The sequence below is a fragment of the Struthio camelus genome, chromosome 1 (genome assembly GCF_040807025.1).
Source record: "Struthio camelus isolate bStrCam1 chromosome 1, bStrCam1.hap1, whole genome shotgun sequence".
NCBI classification, from domain to species: Eukaryota; Metazoa; Chordata; class Aves; order Struthioniformes; family Struthionidae; genus Struthio; species Struthio camelus.
In genome coordinates this window covers 60,988,737-61,001,026 of record NC_090942.1, presented here as the reverse complement: position 1 = coordinate 61,001,026, position 12,290 = coordinate 60,988,737, and the positions used below count along the sequence as shown (strand labels likewise).

The 12,290-nt window shown below is 45.1% G+C and overlaps 1 protein-coding gene across 1 annotated transcript in view; it reads right to left on the bottom strand.

Moving 5' to 3' along the window:
• SYN3 (synapsin III) overlaps nucleotides 1-12,290 on the bottom strand; it is a 205,748-nt gene that overhangs the window by 27,207 nt on the left and 166,251 nt on the right. The window contains exons 7-8 of the mRNA XM_009684358.2: nucleotides 10,960-11,022; nucleotides 1,094-1,236 (exon numbers count right to left, since the gene is read on the bottom strand). Coding sequence (XP_009682653.2) covers nucleotides 1,094-1,236; nucleotides 10,960-11,022 — 206 coding nt within the window. The remainder of the gene's footprint in view (nucleotides 1-1,093; nucleotides 1,237-10,959; nucleotides 11,023-12,290) is intronic.

The window sequence follows — 12,290 nt, the reverse complement described above, 5'->3', positions numbered from 1 at the left end:
TTTTCTCGTCTACTGGTTGGCAGTAAGAAGAAACAAGTGTTTTATTGAGCCATGTGGTTACATCTTTAATTGAGCTCAATCACTGCTGAAGTTTGGCTGAGCGCTCTTTAATTTTTTTAAGCACATCAGTACATGAGGGATGTTTCAGGCGTGAGAGCCCCCTTCCCTGTTGCCACCACATTCGGTGCCGGTGAAGCAGGGGACCTGGCGTGACGAGGAGCGTGGCTCCTGGGCCCCCCCACCTGGCGGTAGCAGCAAAGGGAGTTGGGCAGGCCTCAATGCTGGGTGCTCGCATGGTTGCCTCCGATGTCAGATGTTGGGTCCTGCGTTGGAGCAGGCTGTCCCTCATGGGTGGCCACCGGGGCGTCGTCTCCCTCACTGCTCTGCTGAGCAGGGAGGAGCTCGTTGGGCAACTACAGAAATGACTTCTCTTCTCCTTCCCCTCCTTCGTGTGTGTCTAGGGGCACATGCACAAAATGCCTGCAGAAACCCTGCACCCTGGCCAGGCCGTGGCTAGTCATACCAGTGCCATGTGCTCCTCAAAGCCTTGTGTGAGCATGGTGCCGTGAGCTCCAGCTGGGGCATGAGTTAAAGCTCAGGGTCACTATGGATTGGACACTGGAGGTCTGCATGGGTTGCAGCCAGCTCTTGCAAACATTTTGGCCACTGGAGGTTGTTGGGCCATCCCTCTCTTTCGCTCATCCCCCCAGGAGGAAAGGTGCCCACTAGGGGGCACTGGGAGCTGCAGGATTTTGCTAAACTGTTGGAAAAGATGAGCTCTTTTGCATGAGGAGGTAGAGTGATGGATGACAGTGGAGTACGGCCTTTGTCGTGGGAACTAACCAAAGCTCAAAAACAGGTAGGGAGAGATTTACCTTCCAGAAGCAATGAACTGACAGTGAGTAATGGAGAAGGTGATCTGTGGCAGAGGGATCTGGGTTCAGAGGAGGGGAAGAAGAGCAGGGCTAGTCTTCAAGGAAATTAAGTCAGCCTCCTACTCCTGCCCAGAGCATTCACCAAGTGAATCACATCCACAGCAATATCTCTTCAGAGTATTAGCCCCCGACTCACCCCAGCACAGCCACGCACTCACATGTAAGCCTTGTAATTGCTGCCGATTTTCTGGATTCGGATGTCGTACTTGGAGTCGATGAACGGCTCGGTGGTGGCGTAGGTTTTTGCCATGGCTACTATGCTAGCCATGTCCCGGAAGTCATATTGGCTCTCAACTTTGACCTTGATTGCCAAAATCCAGCCAAAAAGTGACAAGCGCAAAAGGAACAGGAATACTTTGTGAGAAGAAGTCATCTCAGTGTCTGAATCACACAATGCCAGTTAAAAACACATACATGGAGCTGAGAACAGAGCAGAGGTTGCGTGATTTGAAAAGAGACATTCCCAGGCAAACCTGACCCAGAGCAACTGACCTCTTTCTCCTTCCCTCATGTACAAGCCCTGGTAAACCTGGCTCCAAGAAAGTAGCTAGAGCTTTGCCCAGATGGCTCTTGCTAATGCTCATTAGGTTTATGATGCTTCAAAAACACATTTGATTTCTTAAGGGGCATTACTTCATTCAAGCATTGGAACTGCTATTTCCCATACTGGGATGGATGAGAACAAATTATTTTGGGTGGTCAGGAAATAGAAACCAATGCTAGAAAATAAATAAGAGAGCTGGTTGTCTGCCACTTCTAGTCTTCAGTTCCCCGGCATTTCACATTACCCCCATCCAGCTTTTCTTTGAGGAGTGGTGCAAGCCTCCCAGTGGGAAGCGAGCACTGAAGGAAAACGAGGCCTCTAGGGGAGTGTGTGATTCTTGGGGATATTTGTGAGCATGATGCCATGGCCGTGTGTGTGGAGGGGCAGTTGGCAAGGGGTTAGACTGCAATCACACTTGGCAATGAGAGAGCAGTAAGCTATGAACTGGAGATTTCCTGAAAAGCTAAATCTTCTCAGATTTGTATTCATTTATGAGAAACACTCTGAATCTTATCCAAAAAAAAAAAAAAGGAAGAAAGACCAAAAAAGCAAAAGCTCTAACAGAACAATCAAATCTCTGCTAAAGCTAATGGGGTAGGAACAGGAAAACTGAAGAAGCAGGTTACAAGACATAATAGACAACATGACCTCATTCATCCTATCAACCATAGCCTTTAGTCTGTTGGCAAAAATCTGTTTGGTGCATTGGAGAAACCCTTGCAATTCTTGTCCCTCAGTGTGGAACGGATGCAGGAAGGGCGGATTAATTGGCAAAAATATGTCCAACACTGTGTGAAAAGAGTGAGCAAGTGAATGACTTTGCGTATTACATACGCTTTGTAGCTTGGCAATACTTACAGACCGCAGTTGGGGACTGCGACCCTGCTTTGCTAAGTGTCTACACGCTTGTAACAGCCAGACGGTCTCTGCCCCAGAAGAGTTTCCCAGTTGCGTCAGTACGTGTGTTAAAGGAGGGTGATGCCAGACTACGTGGAGCCGGCTGAAGGAAACGCGTGCCTTGGTATTTAGTGTTTCTTCGCAAAGAACAAACAAGCGGTTTTACGTGTTTGCCTCCAGCCGTGAGAGGGCAGGAGCCATCTTCACTAGAAAACGGAGGACAAGTTTGTTGCTAACCTGCAGCTGGTGTATTACCCTATTTAGATGGTTTTGTTTAAGCTCCAGACATAACAGAAACCAGAGATGCAGCCGCATCACGCAAGAGCACGGCAGGGAAGCTCTTGAGACCTGGACAGGTTGTGGGGAAGGTGAAAAGTGCAACTGATTTAACTCATGACCCTTTCTAGATCTCCCCAAAAGAAAAAGGAGTCCAGGGCTTAAGTTCTCCTTCTGCTGAATGCAGAGTACCGCTAGGCCTCCTCCCCTAGAGTACCCCTAGGCGGAGAAGACCTGTGAGGTCTGTGGTCTCGCTGTTGAGGGCCTGCTGAGAAAAAGAGCAGAGGGAGACTACAGTTGTCTGTGTGAGAAGAAAAACAAAAATAAAGGTAATAACAAAAACAAGGGGGAAATGTAAAGACGAACATTGTACGTCACGCAGGAGGAGCAGCCTTGCTCTGGGCTTTGCTACTCCCCTCTGTGCCTCAGCAGGCGGGACAGCCTTGCCCGGCTGCTCGGGGCTGGCGGCAGGGCAGCGCGAAATGGGCACGAAAGCGCCGGTGGCGGCGGGGATGGAGGGGAGCACCCCCCCAACCAGGGGTGCTCCAGCCCGAGGAGGGCTCGCAGCCTCCCGGGGGGGGGCAAACGCAAGCCGCGTCGAGGCCGGGTGTTTTTGTCGCGCAGATAAGAGCGGTGCTGGGCTGAATGACATCAAGTGAGAGAGTCCCACCCAGATGAGGTGATCACAGGAGGGACCGTATGGGCAGGCGACGCACTGGATGACGACATGTTCTCCCAGACCCTTTGGCAATAGGAAAAGACAAAGCCATTATATAATGACCTACTTGGAAGAAGGACATGTGTGGGATCTGAAACAAAGCGCTGTGCTTGTGCAACAGATTTCTCTGGGCCCCAGCTGAAGCGCTTGCATTCACCGCTCAGGGACGTTTGTCTCAGAGGTAGAGGAGGGGATGCCGCTTCCTTTGCAGGCTGGAATTAGACCAGTTTGCTCTTGCTCGAGAGGAATTATATGCTCTTCTTGTCCAGCCAGGCTTTTCCTCAGAAATGCAGCGTGCAAAGGAAAAGAAGGGTCCATATTTTCTTCCTTTCCCTCACTGCTCTCCACATGGGGAGAGAGTAGAAGCACATGAAGGCATTTTTTCCAATGGGCCTGGGGATTTTTGACTGGGTAAATAGGTAAAGAGGTGGGGTCTTACAAGAAACACAAAATAAGAAATGAAAACCAAAGGACAGTACTCCCACAACGCTACGCTGGTACACAGGCCTCTGAAAACAGCTTCACCACCTCCCCTGACCTATGCCGGAGCCCTTCTTGTGGGCTTTTCAGAGAGAAAGCACCTCACAGAATTTCCCATTTAGGAGATCATGGCCCTTATTTCCCACAAGGCATCAAAATAATCACTCCACCAAAACTGAAATCTGAGCCTTCTTTTGTTAATTGTTGGAGCCGGCCAAATTTGACAAAAAAACAACTGTGTCCTGGGTTAATGCTGGTTTAGTTCAGGATACAGTTATTACTTCATAAACAGGAAGCGCTCAAGTTACAGTCAAATTAGATTTATTTTCCTGTCTTATCTATAAAGTCCACCATTTTATTAGCTTTCTACTTTTACATTTTTTGTAATTCATTTCCTCCTGCCTTGTAACCCTTTTACACGTCAATAAAATATCCATTCTCCTACTAGGAGAAAAAAAACCTAGTGATAACCAAAGCCAGGGTGGATGCAATGTGACGCCAGAGGGCATTTTGAAAGACAGAATCATTAACAATTGTTCTAGAGCAAACAGTTACCAATTTACCTAATGAGGGATAAATCTGTCTTCTAAAATGGCAGGTTCGCCAAAATGTGAAAGTATAACAAATGAAAGAAGTTGGAAAAATCAACAGGAAGCCATTTTTCTCTCTTTCTTTCTCTCCCTGTCCCTTTTTTTTTTTTTTTTTGCAGTCTTCTTAGAATGAATGCAGTATCCCATTAGCTGCATAGAGGAGTGCAAACAGTGAGTGCAAACACAGCCCTTGCCCTATGGGCCTGTTTGCTTAGCTGTGCTGGCTGTTTGGTCAGCAATAGACTCATTCTAGAGCCATCAGCTGCTGTTTGCTGTAGAGTTTTAGTGACCTGTTGTGAAGAGTTTGGGCCAGTGTGTTGACAAATGCCTTTTCTGAGTAAGAAAGTGCCCCGGGATAGTCCTGACTTCCATCCCGGCTTTCTTCTCTAGCCCAGGTACAGTCTAGTTCTCCAGCATGCTCCTTGTCACTGCAGTGGGGAGGGGAGTTCGGTGGGATCTTTGGGGACATGCTCACACAGATGTGACTGTCCCTTTGCTTGATGGTGGCATTTCGTAGGCTGATACTCTGTGACCTGAAGTTAGTGCTCATCCCTGTCCCTCTCTTTCCCAAAAGATATTAACCCTGCTGCCCTTGCCTTGAGAGTGGCCTGTCTGGGCAGTGCAGGAGAGAGCGGAAGACCAGGAGCAGAGGAATGAGCCCTTCCCGCAGCTGCTGCTCTGGCTGCTCAGCCACAAACAAGGGAGGAAACTGCAGTAAAGACTTCTGCTCCCTCCCTGCTGCATTTCTGAGGAGCTTGGACCTTCTCTGGAGGCCCTCCTGCAAGACAAGATTTGCAGGGCCCTTAAAAACCCACCTTGGATATATCCAGGGAAATATGTGCCACCTGGACATATATTCGAGCACAGGCTTTTGCAGTGAGGGACCTGGGCAAGAATTTCCGCTTCCTCTATCTCATAATCCCCAAATCTATTGCCTGTTCCTCTCCTTCTTGTGTAGTCTTGTACATCCCAAATGTTCATGGACAGCAGGATCCCTGGGCTATGGCACTCCTCTCTCGTCTTTAGCCTAAGCGCTATTGATATTGCCTCACAGTCCCCTTTTGCTTTCATTAATTATGTGGCCACATGAAAAAACAGTCGGTCAGCCAAAGTGGTATAATTATAGTAGTTCGGTAGGGCTGCCCTAGCCTTACCTCTCTGAGTGTCTTCCAAAATTAGCTCTGCCTCACAATTTAAATCCAGACTACTTCAGAGATGGCTTGCAGAAGCAGTTTCTGTATCCAAATTGGTATCAGAGGCAGGTTCATTTAGAAGGTAAGTGGGCATGGCTGAGCTGGGGCAGGGCTTGGCTCTGTGATGTTTAACTGTGTCTTGGTGGGCCTGTGAAAAAAGCACTGTCTGAGTGTTTTCCTCCAGAGGAAATTGCATGGCAACACAGAGCTTGTGCTTTTTTATCTGTCTTGACCTGCTCTCAGCCTTTCTGTAGTGACTTTGCCATTTTGGGACAACTGGTCTCCAGAAATGGCTCTGCACAGAGGGTTTCCGGAGTGTCTCCTTCCCTCTGCCCCACAGTCATACTCCCCTTCTCAAAAAATACTAGATCCAATCAACACACATTCAGTTTAGGCCTAACTTGGACCCACCTCAAAATAATAAAGATACAGCCGAGTCTGCATTTTATTACTGACCTCAAACTGAAGTTCTCCAAGTATTTCACAGTCTTTAATGCATTAAGCCTTATAATCCCTACTAACTTTCTAATGAGGAGCTGCGGTCAGCCACACGTCTTGGCAGCTTTGGTCCCAAGTACCGTGGATCAGTCACAGTTTTCTGCATCCAGGAAAAGGTTACAGACTTATGTGCAAGAAATTGGGATGTTCGTACTATTTTCAAGATGGGTGGTACCTCCTCACTTATGAGTCAGGGGGAATGCAGTGATTGGGCTGCTTTGTTGTGAATGTTATATGTCAAGTCATTATTTTTCCTCTGTAAAAGAAAATATTTGTTCCTTGACAAACCAAGGCAGCCCTTTTTCCTTCCTTTCCTCTTTAGCACACTGGATTTTCAAAGCTCTCACTTTTAGAACATTCTATTTCCAGTCCCGAGAGAGACAAGGTGACGAGTTGTCCTTCCTGATAAAAACCTTGTGGTATTTTTACGTTACATAGTGGCTCTGTTTAGTTTGTACTATATTTATACAAAAAAAGAGAAGTCTTTCCCATCCAGTAAGAGAGAAAATAACTCTGACCACATTATTATGAACAACAAGTTTTTCTTCTACAATGTAATAAATTCATCTGAGCCAGGATTTGGGGACGTGTTTTCATAATTATGGGGCAGGCATGGATAGGAGGTGACTCTTAAACTGACCTAATTAGAAAGGTCTAAAAATAAAATAAGAGTAGCAACATACATATATATATAAATATATATTGAATTTATATAAATATATATATATGAGCCACATGAATAGGAACTGTTTTTCCTCTCTCTGTGATCTGGCAGTTGTTTCCTTCCCATGATCTGATCAGGAAGAGGTGAAGAGGCTCTTTGAGTGAATTTGCAGTGCTGGGCTCTGTTCCTGGGGCACTTCAGGGTCATGTCAGCACACAAATTGCAGATATTAACACACTCAGAGCTCTATTCCTTGTAAAGGGCTCTGGCATTATGAGGTCTGGAATCAGGAAGAAGTATTATTCCTTTCTAACTCTAGAACCCACTCTACTCAACAGAGATCCCCCAGCTGTGTCTGGGGTAGGTAGGACTTCAACAGGCTCAGACTGCCCAATGCTTAAAAATGCCTCCATCTCTTACGAAGTGCTGGGCAAACAACAGTTCGGTTGTATCCTGGGAAGGATGTCTCCTCTCAGCATCCATCCGTAGCTTCCCTGGAAGAGTCCCTGGATACTCTTGCCCCATGAGCCTGGGGAACTTGAAACACAGCATGAGAAAGGTCCTCCTCTGCTGACTCCATTGTAAACTGTTTTCGAAGTAATATTTCTGCTATTGTATCGGTATTGATACTGTATTGGACAAGCTCACTGGATGAGCTTCCAGCACTTGCCAGAAATGGGGTGACTACAAATTTTGGAAGAGGGAGAAAGGCAGTCATGGGAAGGGCTGATTGTAGATTGTCTGGGGCCCCTTTGTCTCCTCAGGTGAATGCTCTTCTTGGTGCCTCTGTTCAAGTCAACAGAGAGGCTGTTGTTTCTGGATTTCTTAATGGAAATTTCAAAAGATGACTCTTATTGCAAATTTATTTTCTTCATCTCCACCCACACCTTACACGCAGGCATTATTTGACGGGCATGTCTATCACCAACGGTATGCTGCCATCCCTTTTGGTTCTGACACTGAATACTAACTGTTCCTCACACAAGATAAAGATAGTCAACAGAACCTGTTTCTTACAAGTCCTAACATAGTTATTTTTTATTTTGGTTTCAGGACCCTCTATTCTTCCCTTTGATTAAAAATGTGGGGATTGAATTTTGTGAAAATATAAAAACAAAGGATATGTGAAAATAAAAGTCTGACTATTATATTTATGCTCTTTCCAGGCACTATTCTAAAATAATAAATGCTCAGCACTTTTTATAGCACCAAGAGCTTTATGAACATGAATTAGCAGTAAGTATCAGGTAATCGTTATAATCCCTCTGGTTTATAACACAGAGAAACTGAAGAAGAGTAGTGAAAAGACACAGTATCCCTGTGAGTCAGTGGTGGAGCTTTTGGGGAAAGAGGCCTTTCTTTGTCCTGATATTTTCTGGCTCCTGGCCACTACCTCAGTACAAATAAAGAATAACAGTGTCTGGACTTCCTGTCTTTGCTCATTCTTCTGAGTCTTGGTACCTCCTATTACATGGGATTCGGTCGTTAAAAAAAAGAAAAATGTAAGTACTTCCTTGACAATTTCTCCTGGTAATGAGATTGTAATCTGAATGCTCATATCCTTTGAAGCACCCATTACAAGTATAGGTACATGGCTTGTTGTCTTGGCATCGTTTGTTGCAGTAAGTGCTGTTTTTAATACTCACATGTGTACTTTGGCTAATAGGTCGGTTATTTTATCCTTCGTTTCTTCTTACTTAGTGCTTTTGTACAAACTATGACCCGACGCAGGTGCTTTGTTAATATTTGCTCTCGTAGGCTCATCCAAACCAAAAGCAAACCTCTCTCTTTCCATATTACCTATATTTACATATTTTTTACAGCTAAAGACCTACTATTTCCTTCTAGCATCTCCACTTCTGAAGACCAATGCAAAGAAATCCTTTAGCTGTCTGCAGTCTCTTTATTATCATTGATTATTGCTTTTAAGTTATGATGGTTTAAAATCACCATTATGTCTTCTGGAAACTCTCCTTTTCTGAATTACTTAAAAAGAAGTATTTTTATTTATTATCTATGGTTGTTGCTTTTCTAGCATGTTCATACTTCTGCTTATCTGTTTTTGTCTTGCCATTTGCTGTGGTTTGCTTCTGTCAGCCCACTTTGGGCTTGAACACCATTATCTTAAAAATTAAATAAAATTAATTCCTGTTGCTTGTCTTTTAAACCAATTGACATGTTCTTTATTTTATTTTCACTTTCTCTCTTCTTTTTTCGCTCTATGCAGTGAAATGCAGTGGGACTTCAATAAGACTAATTCAATCAGTCTCAATTTTCCTTCAGGCTGTTTGTGGCTGGAGAAGGGCCCAAACTAAAACCATAAGGTCAACAACCCTTCTTTCCCCATCTACTGAACAGAGCAATGTTAAAACTCTGTGCCCAAATCCACATCCAGACTTTGCTAGTAGTCCCTAATTTCATTATGGGCTAAAGTAAACTTGGCCTCAGACCAGTTCTTTATTCTAGGATGCTGGCTGTCAGCCTATCTTCATTTGGAACAACTTCCCACCTAATCCCCTTGTTCTTCTGCGTACAATTGTGCCTGGAGTTTGAACAGAAACTCTCTTTCCATATAACTCATGTCAGCAAAAATCAACCTCATTAAAGAATAAAAGGTGAAATAAACGAGGAGGTAGAAGAAGATCTGGTGTCTACTACAGAAAACGACAGCTAAATATTCTGCTGAGAGAAGTCTTGTGTGGAAATACTGTTTAGATTGGGACATTTTCCTCTGACTCTGCCCCCATTTCTATAGCCCCGATGGGTCTTTGTGCACAAGAGAGAAACATGAAGCCCTCCCTATTTTACAGGTGAAATTGCAGAGCAGTCAGAGAGATCCAAGCGTTAGACCAAGATAACCCCCAGGGCCTCAGGGAGCTTGAAACCTTTCCTCAGGGGGAGAGTAAGGTTAGGTCTTCCTCCTGGCTTGTGCTGGTTTGTCTGATTTTGCTAATGAAATCATTCTCAAGGACATGCTGGGGACAACACTAGGCTCTTCACATCTACTTTAATGTACTGACACCTCCACTTGTTTAATATACAGAGCTCCAATATCTTAACGTAGTTTTCCTGCTCATGTAACGCTTGTTCTTTGATGCGGAAAGCCAGCTCCACCGCTTGCCAGGGATCTGAGCCCACTTCCTCTCAGGCTGCTACCAGCCTGACAGGGAAACACTGCAGCCACTGCAAGAAAGATTATGAGAACTTCCGTGTGCAATCCAGGAAGGCAGAAAGGACTTCTTTTTCCAGAGCTCGAGCAAACATGCTGTACCAAGCTTAGGTCTGGCATATCGGTATGTAATTTTCAGGCAAAGAGAGTACGAGGCTGCAGGAAGAAGGCCTGCTGACTTTAGGGAAACACTGTGACAGGGATATCTCTTACGAACGTTATGTACCACCTATTTGGATTCAGAGATGATACATCAGATTTTCCTGCTTCTGGATAAATCATGTTTTAGGCAGACAGAGCATGGTTTGAGGAAAGGTATACGCAAAAAGGAGGAGCCTAACATACAGCAGGAATATACTAGTGATGCCTCATTGAGGGGAGCCCAACCGCCCCAAGAAACAGGAGCTGCTAATTCACTGGGGGAGTAAAGATCCCAGGGAGCCTGGGAAAAACAAACAGGTCCTTCTGGGCAGGGAACTGTTTTTCAGGATCCCTTGGCAGGCAACCAGCCGCTCTGCTTTGTAAGGTCTTGTTCTTCCTCACAAGGAGTGAAAAAATAACTGAAGAGCTCCCATTTTATTGAATAAAGTCACTGTAACGTGCTCAAAAAGACCAGTGCTGCTACTCATTTTGAGAGCTATGGGGTGCAGGCTAGCTGCACGTTACAGGTGCTTGAATAAACAACATTACCACTTTCAGGAGAGTATAAACCACATAAAATACAGGCCTAATGACTTCAGCCCAGCCTGCTTTTCCTTCACTCTCCACAGTCTGCCCTCCCACATCCCAAACTGCCTCCAACCCCATACACTGCCTGTCTTGAGTGAGCGACAGCAGAGGAAGGCCTTTTTTCCTGCAGGAACAGCCAGTGCAACCCAGATAGGCTATGGGGAGCCCCTTCACTGGGGGGGCCACATGCAAGATGGAAGCAACAGGGATGCTATGCCACATACATATCTGTTTCCTGAGCTACACATATTTTTTCTTTTACTTACCTTCCCCATTCCAGCATGAGCATGTCCCAGCTTGACCACTACGGGAAAATTTGGGGTTGTGAGCTGAAAGACAGAAGAAAGAACTCCTCATTAGCATTTCTTTCTAGCCATTGTATTTAAAATGCATTATTTTTATTTAGTAGCTTCTACCCCCTGACCCCCTCTTCCCCCCCTGGTGGGAAGAGAAAAAACTCTTCTAAGGTCAAATAAAGATAGTTCAGGCTGTAGGACAATGAGCAAATAGCTCTTCATAGGGCTCCATGTGATTCTGAAATGGAGGCTAGGCAAAATTCCTCGGACCTGACCTGCTTATGCTGCTTGACAGCAGTAACCTCAAAGCCTTCTGATTTTTCCTACTGTTCTCCCCATCCTGTAAGGGTAGATATGCATACACTTATTTGTATGTAAAAAGCTGCACCTGCAGGCTCGAATATGTGAAAACTTTCAAATGCCTAAAACATTTCAATTGTGAGAAAGAAGAGGGTGTTTTTTTTTCCCCCACATAGACTACTTCAGTCTTCAAATCAAGTGTAACCTGTCCCTCAACAGCTCCCATTCCCCTCCTGTCAGCAGTGGTGGGGGGAAGGAGAGAGGGAACAAGGGCCAACCCTAGGGTACAACTCACAAAGTCCATCAATCCACAAAGCCTCTCCCTCTTTCCTCTAACTTTGGGGATGGGTGTAGGGAATAAAAGAGAACAAAGAAGGGTTGGGATCAGCTACAGAAATAGAAAAAATGATGTCATGTCGTCTTCTTCTTCCTGGCTTGTGTAGTGTTTACATTGGGCAGGGTTCTGGCATCTGAGCCATGCAAGAACATCTTAGTACATATGCAGTATTTTATTCAGCCAGGTACTTGGGCAGCTTAAAGTATCCCTATTGCCTTTTATCACCCAGTTTCATGCTCACGCAGGGATTTACCTATATAGCTCAGCTGATACGTTGGCTGGACATGGAGGAAATATGCATAGTACCAGGCCTAGCTGGGGGGAGGATGTATAAACTGCACTTTCCCTCCATGCCATTTGGTCTGTTTCTGCATCTGTACTTGATATCACCATCATCTCCAACTTGTCCTGTACTCCTGCTGCTAGTGATCCAAATGCTTTCCCTTCAGCATGTAACAAGCTATATATTTTATTGCATATTTAATTTGCTGTAGAGAATTTTTTTTCAAGGAACTTTTTGCTTTACCTAAATGCCTGAAGCAATGAACTCTATTCATTAACCTGGAGATCTGGCAATGGGAGGGAGTTGAATTTTGACAGATAAATGGCTCTCCTATTTGTTTAAGTTTCAGAACAGATAAACAAATTGTTCTTGTGCTAATTA